Consider the following 26451-nt stretch of genomic DNA (forward strand, 5'->3'; position numbering starts at 1 on the left):
GAAAAAAAATGCCTATGCAAACAAAATTCAAGAGCACATCACCGATATAATGCAATAAATGAAGCACAATTCATATTTCCATCAACTCTGAACTTTTGTAATATGTTGAAGTGCCTGCCTGCGCTTGTTACATCTTTTACTAACTGCTTCATGCTGTTGTAGATCCTTATCATGTCTAAGAATTTCTCAAGTGGAGAAGGGATTTCTTTATAGATAGACACTTCCTTTAAAGTGGTAACCTTTGTTGCTGTCTATAAATTAAAGAAGAGTTTCAGAAAGGACTAGTGCAAACATGTGTTTGTCAAATCATTGAGCTTTTCTTACCCATGGGTGTCCCAATTCCATAACCCTTTGAGTCTATGAGTCCTCCAATCTGTGTAAGATTGCAGTTCCTCTGAGTTATGTATTCAATAGCTGTTGATTCCATTAGCAGAGCATAGTCGGATGAGAGGACTCGCTGGATGCCTTCCTCATTACTCTTAACGAGCGACGATGGCTTGCTGCTCATGAACGCCCACATCTTCTCGAAGGTCGAAATGTGAGATTTCTGCAGAATAAACAAACAAGAGATGGTGTTGGGTTTCATGCTGTTTATCAGATGAGCACTTTTTGTTTCTCACTATCAAATGGCAAAGAAGAGAAAATTAGCACACACTATTATAAAATTCTCTTTTTCTTCAACTGTGAATCCTCCAGGGCAAGGAATATTAATGTCAAACAAGGATAGCACAGCTAGCCCTAAGAGCCCATCCTAGCAGTTCTGAAACCTTGGGTGTTTGCTGCCTCGATTAAAACAAAAATCAGTATTATTTAGAATTAAATGGATTCTAAATATATCGATATACTGATTTAATTGACTTATATTTGGTGGAAATCTTTGGGATCCACCCTGCTGAGCCATCTATACAGGCATGCAAGTCATAAAAAGATGAATAAAATGAGCCTTTGATGTCTGCAATCCAGTGACTTATTGCAGATATAATAATTTTCTTCATTTATATAGCACTATTAATTCCACAGCGCTTTACATACATTGGCATCCCCATTGGGGCTCACAATCTAGAGTCCCTATCTGTATGTCTTTGGAGTGTGGGAGGAAGCTGGAGTACCCGGAGGAAACCCACGCAAGCACAGGGAGAACATACAAACTCCTTGCAGATGGTGTCTTTGGTGGGATTTGAACCCAGGACCCCAGCGCTGCAAGACTGCAGTGCTAACCACTGAGCCACCGTGCTAGATAGATAGATATATCCACATTTTTCTTAATATGTAAATGAACTGTTAAGATCTCTGGGCCGGACATGGATCTCCCTGAATATCCCTGTTAGTCGTTACATGTCTCACACTGGTAATACTCGCTTTCAATTAATACAAGCTCTGGAGTCAGAGATATCTGCTCAACCTATAGATTTTTACAGCTCATTTACATATTAGGAAAAACTGGATTTCTCTTGAACAAGACATCAGATCGCAGATGTCATGGTATCGCTTTATTAAACGTTTTAAGACCTATATTCCCAAATAGACGGCTTAGCCAGGTTGATCCTTTAAAAAAAATGGAAAATACTATTTTCTTTGCTTGGCAGTCAGCAAATCCTTTTTTCCCCCTAACTGTATCAATATTTGGTAGTAGTTCTGAGATACTACTTCCCAAAACTGTCTTTCATATACAATTTTCAAGCAGTTTTTATGTTGTTTTTACATATAGAATTGGTGGCATACTTCTTTCTGATATTTGAAACCTATGAAGAGTAAAACTTTTTATAAAGCAAACTTTTTATTAAAATGTTTTATTGTGGTCAGTGGCATTTTTCATAAAAAAGTTTACTATAGAAAAAGTTTTACTCTTCCAAGGATTTGCATTAATGGGAATTATTTCCTTTAAGATTTTGGTCCAAAACCCTCGGTCAGATGCTACATTAAAATTCATAGTAAAATGCTAAAACAAATGTTTTACACAGTGTAACAGTGAACTTTAACGCAACTGATGCAATGTTTTTCACCAAAACCCTAAAGGAAATTCAGTATATCCCGTTAATGGAAATCCTTACCTAGCCACAATGTAGGTGATAACTTTATTTGTAGACCTAGTTTAAAAGTGTGTGACTGGATGAAAAGACACCCGTTAGTAACAAACTGAGAAAGGTAGATAGGTACTGTCTAACATGATAGGTTAAAGGCAGTCTTTCAGTAAGATCATCCCTCCGCCGGCAGTTTTTATGGACATAAAAATCATAAAAAGTTGAATAGGGTGATAATTTGATAGCTGCAATCAGATATTTTATTCCAGGGAAACCTACATTTTTCTTAATATGTAAATGATCTGTTAGATTTGTGGGCCAGACATAGATATCCCTGGCAATCTGATTCCAGAGCTTATTTTAAATGGAAGGAGGAATTACCAGTATGAGACATGTAATGACTCAAGGCCCCGTTACACGCTACGAATTATTTGACGATATGTCATAGGGGGGTCACGGTTTCCGTGACGCACTTCCGTCATCGTTAGCGACGTCGTTGCGTGTGACACCTACATGTCGCAAGTAGGTTGAAAATCGTTGATCGTTGACACATCGTTCAGTTTCAAAATATTGTTTGTCATTTGGAACGCAGCAGACATATTGCTACGTTTGACACTCTGCCAACGACGAACAACATCCACACGACCGCCTTGGTCAAACAATATATCGCTGAACGATGTTGCGTCGTTTGTGAGATGTGTACGTGTTACCGCTACTAAACAACCTATGTGCGATCTCGGCAAATCGTAACTATGATCTGGGCATGTCACATAACTACTGAGATCGTCAGATAAATGGTAACGTGTAACGGGGCCTTAACAGTTTGCTTTCCTGATCTACATGCCTTACACACTAATAATGATGACCCCTATCATTTAAAAGAAGCTATACATGCCAATTCTGGGAGAGATTTCTGTCCAGCCCATAGATATAACAGCTTATCTACATATTTCTCTGGAATGAGACATCAGATTGCAGATATCAAGGTATAAATTAATTCAACTTTACATGACTTACATGTCTATATAGACAACTTAGGTTTGATCCAACTAGAAGATTAATAAATTGAGATTTTTCATAGATGGAAAAAACTCACCAACCAGCGCTGAATAGTAAGATTAGTTAAGAATGTATTAATAACAATATAGAAATAACAACGAATAATGAAATTACTGCACAAGACAGGACACAAAGGAGAGTAAATGTAATAGAGACTGTGTCCTCGTGGGGCCCCGGCCGGTGGCAACCACGAATATTACTAAAAGTCCGACTAAGGAAAAAGAACTTCCTCAGGAATAATCAATAAATGAATAATAATTGTTGCAAAAGATTTCTTTCGAGGGGGTACCACATCCGTGCTAGCCCATATGTGAGGGCAAAGATTCCTTCTAGCGGGTACTTGTGCCCAAATGAATACTTCAAAGTTGATTAAATTGTACTAACATCCATGCTGCAAGTTTTCACGGTCCCTGATTGAGGTTGAATATGCCGCGCTTCTACCAAGGAGTCTAACAGGCAGAGGGATCAGTGCACCGGGAACTCGTTACAAGTCCCAGTGTATATTACCTGACACCCGCGCTGGCAATGGGAGCTCCGTGAAGTATGGTCCTTGCGTGGGGCAATTCTCTCTCCTAGTCGGAGAGGAGGGAGTAATGCCGGGTCGCAGTTTGCGAGAGTCTTTAGATCCAAAATACAGGATGCTAGTTGAAAGTTGCTGTAGCAGGATTGCACCGTCCTAGGACATGGATTCCTCCGTGCACCTACTTAGGCGTACACCTGCCAGTGGGCCGATAAAGTCTGTATCCGTCAGTGTCAGCTTCTGCGGATTCGGGGACTGCCCTGGAGTGGTACCTCGCGCCTACCTGCAGCACAACCCTAACCTCACCACCAGAGGCGCTAAAAACCAGGTAGCCCCTTAGTTACACCCCTCCAGCATGAGCTTGGGCTCCGTAATCCGGTGAATCCACACCCTGTCCCGACCGGAACGATCGTTGCCGTTCCTCCTGTCACAGATGTCGGCCCCCTCAGGCAAAGGCCCAAGCTCATGCTGGAGGGGTGTAACTAAGGGGCTACCTGGTTTTTAGCGCCTCTGGTGGTATCTCAATTTATTATTCCTTTGTACCCAGGCAATTTTTGGGGTGTTTTTGCCTTTTAACCAGCTGCAGAATTTTAAGTGAGTCTTTTGGATCAAGCGCTTACCCTTGTCCTCGGACAATTTATTACCAACTAGAAGATTCCCTTTAACATGCTGCTTACACAATTGACCCCAATAGATGCATGAGCAGTTTTACCCAATCTTACCCATATTCTGGCTTTGGATATGGACAGATCTTCACCAACAATTCCCACACTGTTTCCCTTCAGGGGCATGGTGAAATTACAACTGAGTTTAAAGACTTTTAGAAGGGCAAATGAGAAGGAAAGTCACCAGAAGAAAACACTAGACACAGTGAATCCCATATCTTCAGCTTTTAGGGCAGATTGAATTAAAACACTCTCTCTAGTTTCTGTTTGAAAATGTAGGATGTCGTTTAGCCATAGCATAATTGTGTATACTGATGTTATAAGGTAATGGCATTTTGCTAGAAAAGGGGCAGGTTGCTGTTAAATGCAAAATCAATTAGCAAGGAGAGCTGCCATGCAGAGAAAAGTGAGATGGATATGCCATTCAACTTTATGAGTAGTGGAAGTGTCAGAGGTTGGGCCCTCACCTGGATAAATCATAAGATAAGAATATCCCTTCACTATAAAAAAAAACCCCACATATGTGAAGTGAAGTATAAGCAAGTATATATGAGGGATGATATTAGCAGCTATAACATGCCAACGTGACAGCAAGTTTCCTTTTATATTCATATATTGCGTAAGAAGAGCTGATATTGAATTTATAGAAAATGATCAGTCAAGCACTGCACTTATGTGTCTTAAGGTGAGACCAGACATGAGTTTTGGCCATGAAGTCGGCATAATTTTGACACAATTCTTGCACCTGCAGTGGTGCAAAAGCAGCTCCTTAGTTAGTAAGACTGCTCCCGTACACTGTGAGAAAACCAATAGGCTGCTCCTTATACTTTCAGATATATGAACATGGCTGGCCATACCTATGTGCGACTGGTTTGGTCGGACAGGGTGCCAGCCAGAAGACTTCAGAGGGGCGCTGCAGGGAGACAGCAATTCACTTTCATTTGCTGCTCCCGTCTTCACTAGAAAGATGGGAGAGGGGTGCTTGGTCTGCAATGCTTTAGCCTGAGAAGCTGCTGAAATCATCCCCTGCTCTCCTGGAGGTCAGGAAAAAAAGGCTTCTACGTAGGTGAGTATAACGTGCTGTGTGTCATATCTATAATGTATTATGTGTTGTCTGTATGTGCTATGTATAAGATGTGTGTGTCCTGTATAGTGTGCAATATCAAGCCGTCTATCTATGTATATAGTATCTATGTGTGTCATGTATAAGGAGTAATATGTGCAGGGGCACAATACCCAGGCCTGAGAGTAATAGGGGCCAACACTATTTCCTTGGATTCATGGTTGAACACCTTTGAGGAGCAGATGGCCACTAACTCCCTGTTCTCCTTTTCTGCACTTGCTCTGCAGCGATGGGCCCCTGATAGGCTTAATGACATTAGGGGGAGCCTGCCACGTAATGCTAGTGTGCCCTGCATTTATATTTATTTAAGCCCCAACACATGACCTGTGCCTGTCATGTATAGTGTGTAAAGTGTAAGTGTGTTCTATATTGCTGTAATTTACATGTTTGTAATTCCAAATATTGACCTGCCATATCCTAAAGGTGCGTAATATGTTAGGATTTCATGTTACGGTGTGAGTGGTCGTCATGTGGGTCACTTGTGATTTGCAGTGTGTTGCCATCTGCTAAATGACGTCTACTCCTGCTTCTCTCAACTGAAAATTTTAACAATGAGAGAAGCAGGAGGAGATGTCATTCAGCAGATGACAACCCATCTGCAAATCGCATGTGAGCAATCACACAACCACTGAATTCGGCCAGTGAAATCCTAACAGCAGCTGAGGTGTGTATGATGAAGTTCTGCAGTAGCTGTGGTGTGTATGATGACGTTTTGCAGTAGCTCGGGTGTGTATGATGAGGTTCTGCAGCACCTGGTGTAAGTATGATGAAGTTCTGCAACAGCCACTGAGGTGTGTATGAGGATCTACAGATTATCACATAATTCCATGTAATTTATTTTACAAATTTTCCTACAAAATTATTTTCAACATTGACAACTAGTGTGAGCCCAGACAGGTTAATAAAGAGATTATGGTATATATGTCATAGTTCTTCCATACACAGCGCCCTCCCCATCCTTATGTTGTGTATATGTCGTAGTTCTACCATACAGAGCACCGCCGTCCTCATGCTGTGTATGTGGTACTGCACCTCAGTGTGCTCAGGTCAGTGGAGCTGAGAAGTAGGGACAAATATAACCCGAAGACATTTTATTGTGCAGAAAGCAGAGGGTTTTTTTATAATTTCGTACCATCCCCTTTAACATCTGCATTTGGGCCTGTTTGTTCCTGAATACAAGCAGCACTGTCCACCGGCCCCATTGTGCATTGTCTGCTATTCTCATCCTGTACATTTATCCACAGGATTTGAACAGTAGCTGCTGATCCCACCAATGGAGCCACAATCTGTGCCGCTCTTAGCCCAGAGATGTCAGAACTTCCATCCAAGAATTTATAGCATTTCTCCATTAACGCCTCATTCTCCAGATACATGTGCGCCCCATTAGTGAGATCCACATGTACCATTCATAATGTGATAACTATGGATACAGCATAAATGGATAAGATCGGAAGACCCCTAAAAGAACGAGGTGAGACATGGTGGAATTATTGTGGATTTGAGATGCACATTCTCCAGCACAAATTTGTAGAAGTTTCTTGTACATTTGAAGAAATCAATTTTCTTAGGATTTTTTTTTTTAAAAATGGCCTCCTCTCCTCGTTTATGTGCTGAGAACCTGAGTCAAAAATCAGTGGGGTGGGGGCACCAAAAAGCTGTTTTGCACAGGGTACCATTCAGGCTAAAGGCAGATCTGTGGCAGATCTGTGGCAGATCTGTGGAAGATCTGTGGAAGATCTGTGGAAGATCTGTGGAAGATCTGTGGTCTGTCCATGATTTCACTGCAACCACAGATCTGTCAAAGATTTATCTCAGTGTGTGACGGGGCCTTAAGGCTGGCCCTGTATATGAATTAATTGTGATACAATGAAGCATGCCAAGTACACATTGTATGCAGCACATCAAAAACATCTTTGCACTACAATAAAATGACAAGCTATCAATATTACTACATAACTTCAAGAAGTGATTCAGTAACACACCACCCGCTACCAAAAGGATGGAAAAAACATCCTTAGGGACTGCATGACAGAAAGTATACTTTTTCTTTTCAATATCAATCAAAATTTAATGGAGCCAGCTCTCCCCTTTATCATGAGAGTGCACCTTGTACTTGTCGATGCAGAATAAATAATTTAATTAGCTGTTCGTACTTTAGAAATGCCGTGAATACAACATACTGCTCCTGACAATAAGATCCCCTCCTTGTATCCCATATGGAAGAAGCAGCCAGCTACCACCTGCCTGGCACAAGGAGTTAATGCTTTTTCAGCATGTTCTATTTAATTAAACCTAAAAGATATTTTAATGCAGGAATAGCAATGCTCATGCCAGCTCATTCCCTTCCTGTGATGCATTGCTTGCTGGATATTCATTGCTGTGCATTTTAATTTCCTTTTTCTGGAAAAAAAGTCTCGGAGGGCACTGGGTCAATAGGTTTATAGACTTCATTTGATCTCACACTACATTTCTCATAATAACAGTCTGATAGTCATCATCGGAGTATGTAAAAAGCATTACACTGAGTAACCAAAAAGCCATCTTCAACCCAAACTGAAATTATGTTTGCATACTGATTTTTAGGATCTTTTAAATATTATTTTTTTCTCGTATAAAAAATTTTAAATGCTGCACACAACATGATGGCATAGTAGTTCGAGCTGAGACCTTGTACCATTGGGTGTTAACAAGGGTAACACCATGATCCTTGTGTCATGTTTATTATAGTGTTTTTCTTGCCCTACATAATAATGCTAGTTACTTGGCATTTATAAAAAATATTAGCTTTATTGCTGAGACTTCATAGCGCTTGGCATAGAATGGAAGAGAGGTGACTTCCCTAGTTTTTATTTGATCCAGAAATGTTGCCATTACCTAAGTATGAAAGATCAAAATGTACAGATATACCAATACAAAACAAAATTGACTGCTCATAATCTTATAAATATTTTTATGCCTAATAATATCATAGACATGTGAAATGGAACCTGTCATATAAAAAAAAAAAATGATCTTCATTCCTCCCATAAGGCTTTTACTTTCAGCCAGAAAATCATAGCGGGCATGATTTCAGTCATCGTTCAGTACACAATGAGTGGCTGTTGTAACCTCGCTCCCCGCTCTGACTGACAGCCAGCTCTGCTTTGCGTCAGTAGAGAGCTGGCTGTCAGCCAGTGACAGGGGGTGTGGTTATAGCCTCCACTCACTATGTACTGAGCGATGACTGAAACCACACCGCCTGTGCCCTAGGACTGAAGAATAAAAAGCTCCTGCAAAAAATAAAATAATTTCCTCCCATCAGCGAGGCTCTCAATGCGGTAGCTGCACTGCCAATAATATGCAGATTAAACCCCATATCAGCAGGTTAATAGCTTGTTTTACATGACAGGTTCTCTTTAAGGAACTACAGTATGAAACCGTGTGTAGGAAATAAACTATTTAATGTGGCAATATCAGATTTTTGCTTAACAAAATAAAACATAAGATATGTATATCTTTAACTGTAGATTACAATTTCTTACACTATCTTCTGTCCTAGGAATTATGTTTTTGTCCTCAAAAACAGTAAAAATATGGCACTAAAAGGGAATCACGTATAAAAGAGAATGAGAGCGTTGTATGCCACGCTATCACCAATGACACAAATTGATTATTCCATTTCTTTATTTCTTTCACAGGTCAGGTCAACGCGTTTCAGGGACTGACTATCCCCTTCATCAGGACATTAGGAATATCAAATTGTCTGTTATACAGAGGGAAGAATGCTCTTTATATACATCAACAACATATAGGGGACTATCCCCAGAAATTCAAAAGTTGGCAAGCGCCATGTTTTTGAAAGCAACGGCAATCTCAGAATATTATATACATTTAAAACAGCTCTGAATTATTCCATATAATAGATGATTTAACATACTTAAAACCAAAAAGAAATAAAAACAATTTTTGATAACCCAAAAATTATATATATATATATATATATATATATATATATATATATATATATATATATATATATATATATATATATATATATATATATATATATATATATATATATATATATATATATATATATATATATATATATATATATATATATATATATATATATATATATATATATATATATATAGAGAGAGAGAGATAGATATAAAAAAGAGTGAAATGGATTAGAACTAAGAAGTAATAAAATATAGATGAATAATCACATTCTGGCACTTCTATGAGCTATTTTCAGTATTAAGAATGACCAAGTCTCTCCAAATATTTTTTTAATGCACTTTTACACATTTTAAAAATGAAGTTTCCTCTTCACACACTCTGATATTCACTTCACAAATGAATTTATATAATTTTTAAATAAAATATTATTATTAATATTATATTTTTTTCTATATATATTTATATATTTTTTTCCTGTATGAATTCCTTTATAATGTTTTCCTTTATTTCTCCTTTTACACTATTGCATTGTCCCTTCCAAAACACACAGATTATAATTGTAATATACAATTGGTCTAGTGGCTAAGAATGTGACTATTCATCTATATTTTATTTTTTCCTCGTTCTAATCCATTTCACTCATATATATATATATTTATATAATTTTTTTGGGCTATCAAAAACTTTTTTTATTTATTTTTGTTTTTAATTATTTTAAGTAGTTTATTATATGGAGTAATTCAGAGCTGTTTTAAATGTATACAATATTCTGAGATTGCTGTTGCTTTCAAAAACACGGTGATTGCGCCAACTTTTGAATTTCTGGGGGCGGTCCTCTATATGTTGTTGATGTATATAAAGGGCATTCTTCCCTCTGTATAACAGTCATTTTGATGTTCCTAATGTCCTGATGAAGGGGATAGTCAGTCCCTGAAACGCGTTGACCTGACCTGTAAAAGAAATAAAGAAATGGAATAATCAATTTGTGTCATTGGTGATAGCACGGCATACAACACTCTCATTCTCTTTTACACATGTCATCTTCGGGGCTGCTGCTTTTGCCATCTTTAACCTTTACTAGGAGTTGTGCCTTTCACAACCCTAGTAGGTCAATTGAACACCTTTCTTGATACCACTGTTATATGTGATAAGACCCTATTGCGCTTTCTCCCTCCACAGTTGTTTTCTAAAAGGGAATCAAGATCTTCTAACCTTGGCTTGGTCGCCAGTATCCCCTTTTACTGTGGACTGGGTGTATAGTTCAAGGAACATGGTTTGCATATAACATAAAACATTACGCCTAGACTGGTTCCCACAATGAAAAATCAACATCCCACATAATCATTGATAACACCTCTGACATATAGAAACTGATCTAAATGCGAAGTCCATCCATCTCATACAACCACATACATTTTTAGCTAATTATACATTGGTTAGGGGATTAGCTCACAGGATCGGAGTCAGACAGGCACTTCAACACACAGGTCACATCAGGCAGGTTTGATACCCCGTGTTGCAACCATTTTTATTGATTATATATATAACTGCAAAAGTAAATAGAAAGGACACAAAATATAATCCTTGGTTGGCTGGCTGCTAACTAAACATATAAATTCGGACTCCCAGAGCCTAGTGCACAGCACCTAACCAAACAATAGCTTTACTCACAGCAGTTTCCCAGCATCACAGGGAAAAACGTTACTGTGTGGACTCTCTACCCCTTTATACCATACCTGAGCACTGCTGGTGACTAACCAGGGTCATCACAAACACCTGGACTGGCTAAATGGAGACCAAGGAAAATGCAAAGTTTCACGCTACCAAACTGCCTGGTGGTTTATTTACGCAATAAAAGACAGGAACCTACGGGAAATTTGCAAACCATAAAACACTTTCCATGTTCCAGTTACAATATAGATATACTTTTCTATCATACAATTCTGTATTTTTATGAATACTGCTTTCTAAATGCTGCAAGAATTTGTCAGGAAAGTCTGTGAGTCAGTATAAATTACCGTGTAGACGTTCAAATAAAGACTTATATGCTTCCTCAACAAATCACAACTGCATTCAAACATCATTTACATGACAATGCTTAATAGTATCATTACAATGTATACAGTAAGCTCAACAGCTGACACTATCTGCCCTATAAGGCAATTATCACAGCTAAAAGGTATGCCATAAATGTAGAGGACATATTTAACCCATCAATGGGATATGAATTGATGAATCAGAGATGAGTACTGATCTAGTGTAAACTCTGGCAGCTATATGGTACCTACTGGTTGGTCTGCCAGTCAAGTCCCTTATTACTTTATCTCCCCCTTAGACTATTTATTGTTAATGAATGCACTTATGTTATCGCATGCTGCCACATATGGAGGTTGAGTTGTCCTTGAAGATGGTTTGTGGTAATTAAGAAAGACAATTGTTTACTAGGTTATATCCCACCTTGATCAATATCAAAATATTTATCGTCGTTAGAACCATATCTTTCTCGGACCTGACAGTACATTAGCTCACGACTTGTGGTGAAAAGCCATAAAACCAGTTTTTCACCAAGAACTGTGATCTTTGGTACCTTTATCTTTAGTCTTCTAAAACTAATAAGACAAGCTACTCTGATGATAGGGTTTCTTGACATTGAAACTCTACTATGTTCCATTGCCACTGATGTGTATTATAGACATTATCTGTAAAAATATGTTACTTTTCAGATCCCCTAGAGAATAAAGATAAGTCAACAGAATGCGAAGCTACCCTCTGCCAATTATGCCTAGAAATGATTCAATCTTTTTTACACATTACAATCTTAGATTTTGACATTCATTCTTATTTATCTAGAACATAAACTGTGTAACACATCTAAAAGAAAGATATCGCAATATGATTGAGATCATTAATTTCTGCATATAATGAAAAATGTCTAAAGGACATAAATGAATCAATAGAAGGAACTGAAACCTAAATATATTCACAGTTATCATGAATTCTTGTCTATTAAATAGAAAATGTTTTCATGGGTCGCTAATCATCCATAAGGCAAAAGTGGTTCACCAGTTCTTATTTCCTTTCGGTCAGCCAGCAGAGTGAGCCAATAGTGACCATTGATAGGGATATACCGCATTTTTCGCTTTATAAGACGCACTTTTGTTCCCCCAAATTTTGGGGGAAAGTAGGGGGGCATCTTATAAACTGAATATACGGATTATATACTGCAGGGTCCAGGGGACGTGGGGGCCGCTCTCGAGCGGTGCTGGGGGCTGCCGGGGGGGCTGGTGGAGGCTGGTGAAGCTGTGGGAGGGAGCCTTTGATCTCTTGCTCCCGCTCATATAATATGCACAGGCGCTGTCCATCACCGTGGTGCTGAAACCGCACTGCTGCGATGGGCTGGGGGAACTGCGCATATTATATCTGCCTGTGCGCCCTTTGACCGCACATGCACCCTTTTGTTAGATATAGCCCCCATGCTGCTGCCCATAGTAAAATTAAAAAAAACTCTTTACTTACCCCCTCCAGCGTGTCTCTCCGGTCTCCCTCCTGCTGCTGTGATCATGCACGCAGAGATTTCACTCTGCTGTGCCGATCACATGACCGGGACCGTAAACCAGGAAATGCAGGCAGGAGGCCGGAGCTCAACCCCAAGGAGGGGGACACGAGGGAGCACAGTGCTGAAGAAGGTAAGGAAAAAGTTTATTTTACTAAAAGCAGCAGCCTGGGGGTGATATCTAACACAGGGTGATGTGTGCCAGCCACAGTGGGCCGTGTGTGCCAGCCACAGGGGGCTGTGTGTGCCAGCCACAGGGGGCAGTGTGTGCCAGCCACAGGGGGCAGTGTGTGCCAGCCACAGGGGGCCGTCTGTGCCAGCCACAGGGGCCCGTGTGTGCCAGCCACAGGGGGCCGTGTGTGCCAGCCAGAGGGGGCCGTGTGTGCCAGTCACAGGGGGCAGTGTGTGCCAGCCACAGGGGGCCATCTGTGCCAGCCACAGGGGGCAGTGTGTGCCAGCCACAGGGGGCAATGTGTGCCAGCCACACGGGGCAGTATGCCAGCCATAGTTGCCGTGTGCCAGCCATAGGGGTAGTGTGCCAGCCACAGGGGGCCATGTGCCAGCAATAGCGGACATGTTGCATCACTGGGGGATGTGTGCCAGCACAAGGGGGCTATATTCAATATAAGGTGGCCATATCCAGATTAAAAAGGCTAATTTTCGGATGGGGCGGCTATGAAGGACATATACTCTATATGATGTGTTAGACGGACACTAGCATTATAAGATGGACCCCATTTATTAAAAAAAAAATTCTCTATTCCTTCACCAAATTCGGGGGTGCGTCTTATAATCCGGTGCGTCTTATAAAGCGAAAAATACGGTAATTGAAGCTTATGGGCTCCAATTCACAATCATCACATATTATCTGAAGAATTGATATCTTCTAAAGTATCAAATGGATCATTGGTTTCACAAAAGAACGAAGACCAAGATGTGATCTCAGCCTCCCTACAATAAGTTGTTACTTTGTTCAAATACAATATTTTGTTGTTTTATATATGTATTTATTTATTTATATTCTACTTATGTCTATTGTATTTTAACCCTTTCATCAGGCGATTTTCCATGTTTCATTTACATTTTTTTCCTCCCCTTCTGCTAAGAGTCATTTATTTTCCTGTGAACATGAGAGTTTGTTTTTTTGCCAGACAAGATGTATAGTTGAATGAAACCATTCATTTTACCATATATTATAATGGAAAAAAAATCGAAGTGTGGTGAAATTGCAAAAAAACCCCTGGAACTCCACAATTTATTTTGAGTTTTTTATTTACCATGTTCACTGTATGACAAAACTGCCCTGGTAATATGATTCCCCAGGTCAGTACGAGTTCATAGATACGAAACATGTAGTTTTTTTTATTTTTATTTAATTAGTGAAAAAAAATCTGACATTTGTAAAAGAAAATATGGCACTTGTTGCAATTTTGCAAGAAACATAATGTTCTCATTTTTCAGTATCTGGGGCTGTGTGATAGCTTATTTTTTTGCATCCTGATCTGACATTTTTACAAACACCATTTTTGGTGTAGATGTGGTGCTTTGATCACCTCATTGCATTTTATTTCAATGTTGTGACTGACAATAAAACATAACTCTGGTCGCTTTGAATTTTTTTTTATTACACTGTTTACTGATCAGATTAATTGATTTTATATTTTGATAGATCGGACATTTCTGAACATGGTGATATCAAATATGTGTATTTTTTATTGCTTTTTTTCAATTGAATGAAAATTGTGTTTTTTTTATTTTTTCAGATTTTTAAAAACTTGTTTCACTTTTTATTGTTTTTTACTAGTCCCCCTAGGGGACTTAAAGCTGTGATCTTCCAATTCCATGTGCTGTACAGAGCAGTCGGGAATGGTGAACTCCCCACTAGAGATGAGCGAACCGGTTGCGGTTCGGCACGAGCTTGGTTCGCCGAACCAGTTGGCGAACCACTCGAACCCCATAGGAAACAATGGGAGGCAATCACAAACACATAAAAACACATTATAAATGTACACATATAGTTAATAAACATTGCCATAACACTTACCGGTCCCCGCGATCCGTCCTGCACTCTGTCTCATGTCGCTATTCCTTCCGATGATCGCTGCGTCCTCCCGGTAACCAGCACTGACAGGACCTTCCATGATGTCAAAATAGCCATGTGACCAGTCACGTGTCTGTTATCTCATTGGCTACAGACTGGTCACATGACTATGATGCGTCATGTAGGACCTGCGAGTGCATCTCTCCAGTACGCGGTGATCGTTTGTGTATCGCCGTGTACCGGGGACATGCTCTGGCACGCGGTCGGGTTCCCGGTCTGCTTCCCCATTCCGTTATAAACCGGCTGCCACAGCCGGTCTATAACGGAGATCACCTTTGCTATAGCAACGCGCCTGTCAGTGGTGAAGTCACCGCTCACAAGCAGCAGCTCCTTCTCACTCCCGGAGTGAGAACACTGCATGGGGAATAGCACCGCCTTCTTCCTATGCAGCGCTGCTGATGGAGCAGAGCTGCATGTGTTGAAGGAGAAAGAAGACAGAAGAGACGGATCATGGAGGGATGCGAGGGAGTAATAAACAAGGAGTCTCTAATGTGTCTGTGTATTTATTTCTATTAAAGTATTTTTTCTCTGTGTGGTGTCTTTTTTTAACCCTTTATTGGAGATTCTTAATGGCCGGGTCAAACTTGCCTGACATTAAGAATCTCTGGCTTAATACTAGCTAGTAAAACAAAGCCAGTATTAACCCTTATTACCCAGCAAGCCATCATCACCAGGGCTGTTGGAAGAGTTGGATACAGCGCCAGATGATGGCGCTTCTATGAATGCGCCATTTTCTGGGGCGGCTGCGGATTGCAATTCTCAGCAGAGGCGCCCAGAAACCTCGGGCTAACCTGTGCTGCGGATTCCAATCCCCAGCTGCCTAGTTGTACCTGGCTGGACACAAAAATATGGCGAAGCGTACGTCATTTGTTTTTTAATTATTTCCTGAAATAAGTGAAATAATTCAAAAAAATGAGCTTAACTATATTTTTTTTTTCAGTCGGTTACAAATAGGCAGCTGGGGGTTGGGGGCAGCCTGTAGCTGCCTGCTGTACCTGCCTAGCATACAAAAATATGGCGAAGCCCACGTCATTTTTTTGGTGGGCAAAAAACTCCTGCATACAGTCCTGGATGGAGTATGCTGAGCCTTGTACTTCTGCAGCTGCTGTCTGGTCTCCTGCATACACTAGTGAATGGAGCATGCTGAGCCTTGCCGTTCTGCAGCTGCTGTCTGCTCTCCTCCATACAGACAGACATCAGCTGCAGAACTAAAAGGCTCAGCATACCCCATCCAGGACTGTATGCAGGACTTTTTGCCCCCCAAAAAATTATTTGGGCTTCGCCATATTTTTGTATGCTAGCCAGGTACAGCAGGGAGCTACGCGCTGCCCCCAACCCCCAGCTGCCTATTTGTACCCGGCTGGGAACCAAAAATATAGGGAAGCCCTTTTTTTATTAAATATTTCATGAATTTCATGAAATAATTCAAAAACAAATGACATGGGCTTTGCCATATTTTTGTATGCTAGCCAGGTACAGCAGGCACCTACGAGCTGCCCCCAATCCCCAGCTACCTATTTGTACCTGGCTGGGAACCAAAAATATAGGGAAGCCCTTTTTTTATTGTTTCATGAAATAATTAAAAAACAAATGACGTGGGCTTCGCCATATTTTTGTGTCCAGACAGGTACAATTAGGCAGCTGGGGATCGGAATCCACAGCATAGGTTGGCCTGAGCTTTCTGGGCCCCTCTGCCGCGAATTGCAGTCCGCAGCCGCCCCATAAAATGGCGCTTTCATAGAAGCGCCATCATCTGGCGCTGTATCCAACTCTTCCAACAGCCTTGGTGATGGTAGCTTGCTGGGTAATAATGGGGTTAGGGCTAGCTGTATATTATCAACTGGCCCTAAGCCCGAAATTCATGGTGGCACGCCAATATTAGACATGGCCACCATGAATTTCTAGTACTGATAAAAAGAACCACAACACAGAAAAATATTTTTATTATAAATAAAACACAACACAATTAGCGGCTCTATCTTTATTGAAATAAAGAACCCCCCTCCGCAGTAATCCTGGGTCAAGGGTCCCGCGCCATCCAATCTAGATCCAATATCATCTGATCAGTTTGCTGGAAGGCAAAGCGATCAGATGATGTGTCAGGTTCAAGGGCCTGCATCACATGACACAGCAGCTGATTGTATAAACGGCTTTTATACAATCAGCTGATGCATCAGTGCAAAAAAAAAAGCAAACTACACACTTCAGTGCAGACTCCTGTCCGATAGCATCAGCTGATAGTTTAGCCGGGCGGTAAAAAGCCGGCCTCACTGCTCGAGTTATAGTGTCAGCTGATGCCGTCAGGTGACCGCATCACCTGATCATCGCCAGGTCTGAGAAAGAGAGAGAGAGAAAGAAGATAGAGAGAAAGAGAAAGAAGAGAGAGAAAGAAGCAAAAAAGGAGAAAGAAGAGAAAGAGAGAAGAAAGAGAGAGAGAAAGAAGAGAGAGAAGAAAAAGAGGAGAAAGAAGAGAAAGAAGAGAAAGTAGAGAAAGAAGAGAAAGAAAGGAGAGAAAGAAAAGAGAGAGAAAAGAGAGAGAGAAAGGAGAGAGAGAAAGGAGAGAAAGAAAGGAGAGAAAGAAAGGAGAGAGAAATAAGAGAGAGAGAAAGGAGAGAGAGAGAGAAAGAAAGGAGAGAGAAAAGGAGAGAGAGAGAAAGAGAGAGAGAAAGGAGAGAAAGAAAGGAGAGAGAGTTAGGAGAGAGAGTTAGGAGAGAGAGAAAGGAGAAAGAGAGAGAAAGAAAGGAGAGAGAGAAAGGAGAGAGAGAAAGGAGAGAGAGAGAAAGAAAGGAGAGAGAGAAAGGAGAGAGAGAGAAAGAAAGGAGAGAGAGAAAGGAGAGAGAGACAGAAAGGAGAGAGAGAAAGTAGAGAAAGAGAGAAGGAAGAGAGAGAAAGAGAGAAAGAGAGAAAGAAGAAAGAGAAGAGAAAGAGGAGAAAGAAGAGAAAGTAGAGAAAGAAGACAAAGAAAGGAGAGAAAGGAGAGAAAGAAAGGAGAGAGAGAAAGAGAGAAAGGAGAGAGAGAGAAAGGAGAGAGATAGAGAGAGAAAGCTCACAGCTGATGTCCGGCTCCTCCCCTCAGTGCATAATTAAATTATATTTATAAATAAATTATAAATATAATTTATTAAAAAAAAAAAAAAAATTACCAGGTCTAGAACTCGCGACCTTATACTCCCTAGGTGAGCACTCTATCCACTCAGGTATTGCTTCTAATGTGAATGATAGGCATATTTGGTAGTCTTGAAGTCTTGATTGCTGAAGTCTCAGCTGACCACGTGATTGACATCATTGCTATGTGAAGCTCATGCAGAGCACTCGTGTTCTGTAGCAGAGATGACAGTGTCGTGTGGATTACTTCGGACCTGGAGGGGTATTGGAGGATTTTAATAAAATGGTGAAACTGTGTTTTTTTGTCTTTTATTCCAAATAAAGGATTTTTCGCGGTGTGTGTTTATTTACTGTCACTTTATAAATAGATAATAATTATAATTTAAAATTATAAATAAAAAAAAAATAAATAAATAAAATTCTTTACTAGGACTAGAACTCCCAACATTATACTTCTTAGGCGGGTGCTTTATCCACTAGTCTATTGCTGCTGCTATGCTGACTAAAGTCTCTGCTAACTGCATGAGTCACTTCATTGCTACGGAGCCACTACATCCCAAGAGAGCAGAGCTGACCTTGTCATGTGGATTACTTCGGACCTGGAGGGGTATTTTTGGGATTAATAAAGGGGTGAACCAGGGTTGTTTTTTTGTCTTTTATTCCAAATAAAGGATTTTTCGCAGTGTGTGTTTCTTTACTTTCACTTACAGTTTAATCATGGACGGTATGTCGGGGAGACGCCTGCCATGATTAAACTCATTATTATCCCAATTGCCACCGCATCAGGGCAATTCGGGATGAGCCGGGTAGAGTCCCGCAGGACTGTCACACCTAATGGATGCGGCAATTCTGGGCGGCTGCAGGGTGATATTGTTAGGGTGGTGGGCTCCCCATACCGTGGCGCTCTCCATCCTGACAATAACAGCCTCCAGCTGTGCGGCTTTATCCTGGCTGGTATCAAATATGGGTAACCGCATTTTTTTTTTTTATTTATTTATTTTAATGCACGATATAGACCCGCCCGCCGGCGGCTGTGATTGGTTTCAGTGAGACAGCTGTCACTGAGCTTGGGGACGTGTCTGACTGTAACCAATCATAAGGGCCAGTGGGCGGGGAAAGCACGGAATAACTAATTGACTAATGAAGCGGCAGCCATTTTCTAAAGAGGAAAAGACGCCGCAGATTTGTGACAGCTGGGGAGCGAGACGCCCGTGATCGGTGAGTAGGAAAGGGAGAGGGATTGTGCTGGGGTCGCAGGACACATGCAGATAGCAACATGTGCACATAGCCTTACCTTGCTGTGAAAAGCCACATTTATAGTGATAGAACCGTTCTTGAATGTAACTCGAGCTGCTGAACTTTTAGCAAAAGGCTCGAGTTCTAGTTCTATCTAGAACACCCCCCAAATCACTTGAACCGCGAACTGGAGAACCACGAACCACAAACCGCGCTCAACTCTACTTCCCACCCACTCGTTCAGAGAATAACAGCAGGATTTAACTAGTTAATAGCGGCGGGCTGATCTCCACCGCTGTTAGAGACACATGTTGGCTCAACAAATCAGCCAACATATGCAAGGAAAGATGCAGGTTCGGCATGTGAGCCCTCAGCACAGAGAGGGAGACGAACTTTGACGAACCAGTAAGTCAAAATCGTGAAAAGGTTAAAACTATTGGTCCGTATGTGAATGATTATCTTGCATTGTCTTCCTGATAAAATAAAACCTATTGTTCAAAACTGTCAATCACTTGATCATTGCTATGTTTATGTTATAAAAAATAATAGTGTTCAATTTATCTAAATTTTTATGCTTGGTTGGAACACATCTTAAAAAATGTTAATTGCTATGGCCATAATGTTTCCTACTCATGCATGATTGTAGTGTACTCAATTTTTAAATTTACCGGTAAAAATTGGTGACAAATGGCACATAGTGAAAGACTTAATCACTTGCAGAACAAAATGGGTGGTCTATATAATTTTTTGCCCATCTGGGTTTTACTACATTGGCAAAACTATTAGGCCTCTTTTTGTAAGAGTTAGAGAACATTTTAACTCCATTCATACCGGAATAGGAGCGACCCGACTTATTAAACATATAAATGATAGTCATGCAGGTAACCAAAGAGTCCTATGCTTTGCTGGACTAGAAAAAATTTCTCCTTCACCAGCAGGGCATGATACTCATAAATATCTCTTGAGAAAAGAGGCTCGGTATATAATGGACAGCAAAGCATTGGGACCTTTGGGGTTTAATGACAAAAATGATTTAGTGGTATTCCTTTGAATCAAGGTAATTGTTCAGTGTCCTTTATTGATTTTGCTTAACTTATTCTTGGCAACACCAAAGGTGAGTGGGTGAGCTGAATTCTTTTGTCATTCATTACCAAAGGTGAGGGACCCGTAACCAAGGAGGAGGTGGATATTGCACAGAAGGGCAGATTGCACAATACCCTGTGACGATAGTTATTATTTGTGATTGTGCAATGCCCTGGCCTATCAGGTCGTCACAGGGTATTTTGCAATCTGCCCTTCTGTGCAATATCCACCTCCTCCTTGGTTACGGGTCCCTCACCTTTGGTGTTGCCAAGAACAAGCTAATCAAAATCCTAGGAACACTCTGCACCACACCCACCAGACACACCAGTGGACGGCCTCAGTGGAATAGGGTCGCCCACTTGGGGTGGTTGGTAAGGGGGGTCAGGAGTGTCAGGAGACAGTCACTTAAGCAGTGACTCTTAAGAGGAGAGGTCACAAGGGAGTTGAGGAGTGACTCTCAAGAGGAGAGGTCAGGAGCTGGGCTCCTTGGAACTACTAGGTGGCAGAGACGTTGGTCTGGGCCTGGTAGGAGCTGGACCCCGGTTGCAGGGGATCAAAACTAGAGGCACGGACTGTCAAAGAGGACAGCCGGTGGCCTTTTGCCATCACCGGGCAGGGGCCAGGGCACGACGGGGTACGTGGACCCTAGGTCAGGGAGTAGCTTCAGGCGTCCTGACAATTTACCTGACGAGGACGCAGCCTTCAAGATCCATTCTCCACCTGCTCCAAAATCAGGTTACTAGCGCAACGAGGGGGATAGGACTTTCCACTACACGGTCAAGAAAGTCCCAGGCATGAACTCTGGGAGCAAGCTCACCCGGTTGGCCACACTGGGGAGTGGGACTCGATTGGTTTCAGACTGAAGGAACCAACTGGAAGACAAGGTGCCACGGGAAAGGGTCACAGGCCAACAGGCAACACCAATGGGGACGGGACCCAGGCGTGCTCCCTCTCAGCGGCAGCGGTGTCCAGAACTTTGGTTTACTACAGTTGTCGGTGTCAGCATTATTGGACTGAGTGAGTACGCGGGTGACCCTTACCATCCCAATGGCACCTCTCCGTCTCATTCACCGAGTCCCAGGGCATCCCCCTGCCCATGGAGGGGTTGGACACCTGGCTGCCCACGCCATCGGGTACTCCCAGTTGCAGCAGTGGTGCTCCACCTTGCCACGCACCATGGGTGGTGTTGCAAACTTTGCACAACATCTCCTGTATATAACTTCCCTTGTTTTGAGGAGCCGTACAACCCCTGGGTCCGAAGCCCTCTCGAGCCACCGCGGATTCGGATCCGAGTGGCCTGGCTGCTGACGCGGGGGCGACACAATTGTTTTCTACATTTGTTTTCATTTGTATCACGTCAGTCCCATGTGAGTCCTATAAAAAGAGGAGGAACTGACGGATTATGGACCCATAGAAGCACCCGTAGTGGTGCGAAATGGTGACTGTAATCTAGTGTGCTTCCCATCCTTTCCCTCCCCCCATGCCTGGTTGTTAATGCACGAATAAAGCAAGTAAAATACACCCAGGGAGTGCCTCCAGCCTGCTGTCATTGAGGAATTTATATACCTTTTTTCTTGGACGAGCACCACGGGGTGGCTTACTTCTAGTAGTGGTGGAACACAGGATGTACACAGATACTCAGAGAGTGCGGAGAGCACCGACTCGGCTCTTTCGCAAAGCGGGAGACCCCTGATCAGGCTACAAGAACGGTAAGCAGTGCCCAGTTTTTTCACTTCTCATTGGATGTGATTGTAGTGTACTAAATCAGTGCACCAGATTGAAAATAGGAGTCTCAGTCGGTGAACAGATATCCAAAATTCAAGTGATATACAAAGACCTGTTGTAGCAAGGGATGATCGAATACCTCAAATATTCGACTTTGCGAATATTTGCCGAATAGGTCGCTGTTATTCGACTATTTGTGAATATTCGATGCGCAATGTAAGTCTATGGGAAACCTGAATAACATCTGTTCGGAACTATTTGGCTTCCCATAGACTTACATTGTGCATCAAGTATTCACATAGCGGCGACCTATTCGTCGGATATTCACGAAGCCGAATATTTGAGGTATTCGATCATCCCTAGTTGTAGCATTTTATCATCACCACTCTATGTGTGATTGTGAATTAATATATCTGTGATAAACAACAGCAGCTTTCTTTTTTTTGTTTTTATGCTGTGACATTGCAGATTTTGCAACTGAATCAGTTGATCATTGCTTTATTTATGTTCTAAAAAATATTAGCGTTCAATTTACATAAATTTTTATGCTTGGCTGGAACACTTATTTTAAAAAGTGGTAATTGATATGCTTCTGTTTGTAAATAGAAATATGATCCCTGTGTTTTGAATTCCGCCATTTGTTTAAAAAAAAGATAAATGTTCCAAATCCTTAAGCTTAAACATGATTGTATGCCTACTAAAATAAGCACATTGTTTAAAATTATGTTTTAGTCTTCGGCTTCATTGTTCCAATAGTCTTATATTAGGAGTGTACAAATATTAGAAGTGTACAAACCACCCGAGTACAGCAAACAGTTGCATGTGCTTGCTTGTGGAAAGTGATTCTACCCCATCTGATTTTGTAAAGGCAAATGGCCTTTTTATTTATTTATTTATTTTAAAGAGAATAAAATTACATAATCCTTAAACTTTAAACACAATTGTTTACCTACTAAAGTGTGTGCTTGATTAATCTCTTTTCATTGCTCCAATTAGTCTAATATTACACGTGTACACAAACTACCTGAGTACAGCTGATAGTTACACGTACTTGCTTGTAGCAAGTGTTTCCTCATACATTTTCTGGTCTGATTTTGTAAAGGTGGTGGACAATTCTCATCAATAAATGGAACGTGTAACCAGGTTTTTCCCTTATGAGCTGCGGCCACCACCAGTGAGCCCTTATATACAGCATTCTAGAATGCTGTATAAAAGAGACCAGGCCACACTGTATAATGTAAAAAGCACATTTAGGCTATGTGCGCACGTTGCGTACAAGCCCTGCAGAAATTTCTGCAGCGATCTGAAGAGCACATGTGCGCTTTAGATCGCTGCAGAAATGTCCGTAGTGAGCGCCGATTCCATGCGCTCTGCCTGCAGCTCCTGCCATAGACAGAGCAGGAGCTGCCGGCAAAGCGCAGGAAAGAAGTGACATGTCACTTCTTTTTGCGCAGCGCTTCGGCAGTAGCCGAAGCGCTGCGCTCTTAGACGCCATGTGCGCACGGCCCCTGCACAATCTCCATAGACTGTGCAGGGGCCGCAGGACGCATGCAGTTACGCTGCGCTACAAAGCGCAGCGTAACTGCATGTTTTTACGCAACGTGCGCACATAGCCTTACAATACTCACTTAGGGGGGCAATCTGGTCAGATGGGTGTCGCTGTTCTCGGCTCGGTGCCTCCCAGTCCCAAAACAGGCTAGTACGTGCCCTTGACCTTGATTTGTCCCTGGCTGACAGCAGAGTTTGACACAGAAAGATCATATAATGGCGCCCCCACTCGTCGATGGCTGACCCTGAGTGTCATTCACTGCACCCCAAGCTATAAACTAAGTGTAACACAATAACAACAATAGGCATAAATATAGTGCACACAGAAGCTGTGACACAGGGCTAGGAATGTGCAAACACAGTCATACAGGAAGCATGGAATAAAAAAACCCAAAAAGAATAACAGAACACATGGAAACCTTCCCAAGCCTAAATGAAACCAAATAGGAAATGACTACAAAGGGATTTACCTAAACAAACTACATGGAACAACAATAGCAATGTCTCAGTAAGAAACCTTAACCGAGGAGCTGGGACTGATTGGGCAAACCAAATGAGAAATACACCTGAATTGAAGTCAAGTATGAAGGCACAGCAGAAGAAAGAAAGACAATACCAACCCTAAAAAGGCTGTGGTTCAACCAAGAGGGGAACCAACTAACAACCAGAGATCACTGGTTTGAAGCCTGGAGTGGAGACATGACAGCATTATCTCATGAGGTTATGTAAGTTTCATTTAGGAAAAAAATAAGGCTTGAACCCAGATGAAATGGTAAGAGTTGCAGAAGTAAGTCTTTTCTTATTGGAATAAAATCTGGGTTTTGTAATATACAATAGGGGGTCCCACCTAAAAAATCTAGAGGACTTAGTATAATGTATAGTTATTTTTCCATGTCTTGTTCACATATCTTGTACATATCTTTTTAAACTCTTCTAGATTATAATTTCTTGTTTTTTCTTCTATTTTATACATTAATTTTCTCTGCTTACTAGTGAAGGAAACTCAATAGTAAAGACTGTCAAAATCTTCGGGTCTTGGCCCACTGTCAAAAAACTCCCCTGAAGAAATGATCTGTTCTCTACATATTGCAGTCCATCATAATTTTAAAGAAAAAAACTTAGTTTTAGAAACAAAATCACAATAAACAAGTATTTTGTTTAGAAATCTTTTCATTTTCTCCATGGTAAAGCTTTAAAATATCTTCATTTTTAAGAATTAGGTACTCAAAAGCAATATACTCCTCAACATTCAAAGTGTTACACCAAGAAGGAAAAGTAGAGGAATTATGGAACTTACAGAATGGATAGACATTAGGGATGAGTGAATGTATTCACCACTATTCGGTATCTGACGAATAACAGGCTATTCGCACCATTCGCTATCCGATGAATAAAACAGCATCCGCTCCAATATTTCATTTTCATTTCTGACTTCTGGCGCCTGTTTTCCAGCCAATGAACACATCTGATGTTGCTCTCCCTCACAGTAATGCCGCAGCCATCATAGGGGCTATATATAAGCCAGCGGCCATTTTGTGAACACGCAGTCATTGGGGAGCTGGCGGTGTAGATAGACTGTATTGTGTGCGAGAGAGCATTCATAGATCCAACTAATAAATAGTCCTTCTAAGGGCTGAAGACAGTGTCCAGTAGCTGCCAGCAGCTCCATAATTCACCAGACCGCAAATCTGTGAATGTGGTCCCAGCTAGAGGGCCTGTGACAGTGCAGTGCCTTGTAAGTGATAGCGTTCATGCAGCAAACTCCTAAATAGTCCTTCTAAGGACTGAAGCCAGTAGTCAGTAGCTGCTAGCAGCTCCAAAAATCGCCAGGCTGCAAAACAGTGAATGCGGACCCAGCTATAGGGCCAGTGTTAGTGCAGTGCTTTGTTAGGTGAGAGCAATCCATCTTTAAAAATAAATAAATAAATAAAAAATCTTCTTATTAGTGCTGCATACGGTATGTTAGTGCGGTGTCTGATATAGGGAGAGCTTTTTCAGAGGCAGGGAGAAATTTAAAGCTGTCCTGACATCTGCTACTAATTAATCAACAATCCCAGAGCTGCTATATCCCTTGTGTCTCTTCTACCGGGGATAGGTATTGAAAATTCCTAAAAAAGGTCCCAAAATTTCCAAAACAACAGGTTCAGGTGTAGTGTAGTGTCTGTCCGCCACCATCTCAATTCATACTAGAACATTTGCGTCCATTTGTTGGCTTCATAGCGTACATAAACTCCATAGTACCCTACCACTAAAAAAACCCCTAGTGTAGGTGTAAAAAAAACACCCAAAAAATTGCTGTCATGGCCTGGAGTTCTGTTTGAAGCCAAATACCGTTATAGCACCAACCTAGCATCCTGGTGTTTGTTTCATATCTTACAGAACCTATATAGTGGCCTGCTGCTACTAAAACACAGTGTCAGTGTTACAAAATTTTAATTAATAGTCAGTGGCTTTGCTTCTGCCTGAAGCCAAATACCGTCATAGAACCAACCTAGCATTCTGGTGTTTCATTCATATCATACAGAACCTAGGTAGTGGCCTGCTGCTACTAAAACACAGTCTGAGTACCAAAAACCAATACTAAAAAAAAGTGGTGTCAAACCCTGTTTTCTTTTAGGGCTGAAAGACATTCACAACATCTTTGTCGACTCCTCCAAGTGGTACTTTGTCAAATAAAGGTACGTTGCGGTTTTTAGACTTACAGAAATAGCTGTCGTGGGAAACTATTAACACAAGTTTAACAACCTGGCATCAGTGTTGTTCCACT

At 41.3% G+C, this 26451-nt stretch overlaps 1 protein-coding gene across 1 annotated transcript in view; it reads right to left on the minus strand.

The window, feature by feature from the left end:
* The window catches only part of GRIK3 (glutamate ionotropic receptor kainate type subunit 3), a 1015705-nt gene that overhangs the window by 23782 nt on the left and 965472 nt on the right, over positions 1–26451 (minus strand). Inside the window, exon 14 of the mRNA XM_075336050.1 lies at positions 325–547. Within this exon, the coding sequence (XP_075192165.1) occupies positions 325–547 (223 nt within the window). The remainder of the gene's footprint in view (positions 1–324; positions 548–26451) is intronic.

The sequence above is a fragment of the Anomaloglossus baeobatrachus genome, chromosome 2 (assembly GCF_048569485.1).
Source record: "Anomaloglossus baeobatrachus isolate aAnoBae1 chromosome 2, aAnoBae1.hap1, whole genome shotgun sequence".
In the NCBI taxonomy this organism is placed as follows: Eukaryota; Metazoa; Chordata; class Amphibia; order Anura; family Aromobatidae; genus Anomaloglossus; species Anomaloglossus baeobatrachus.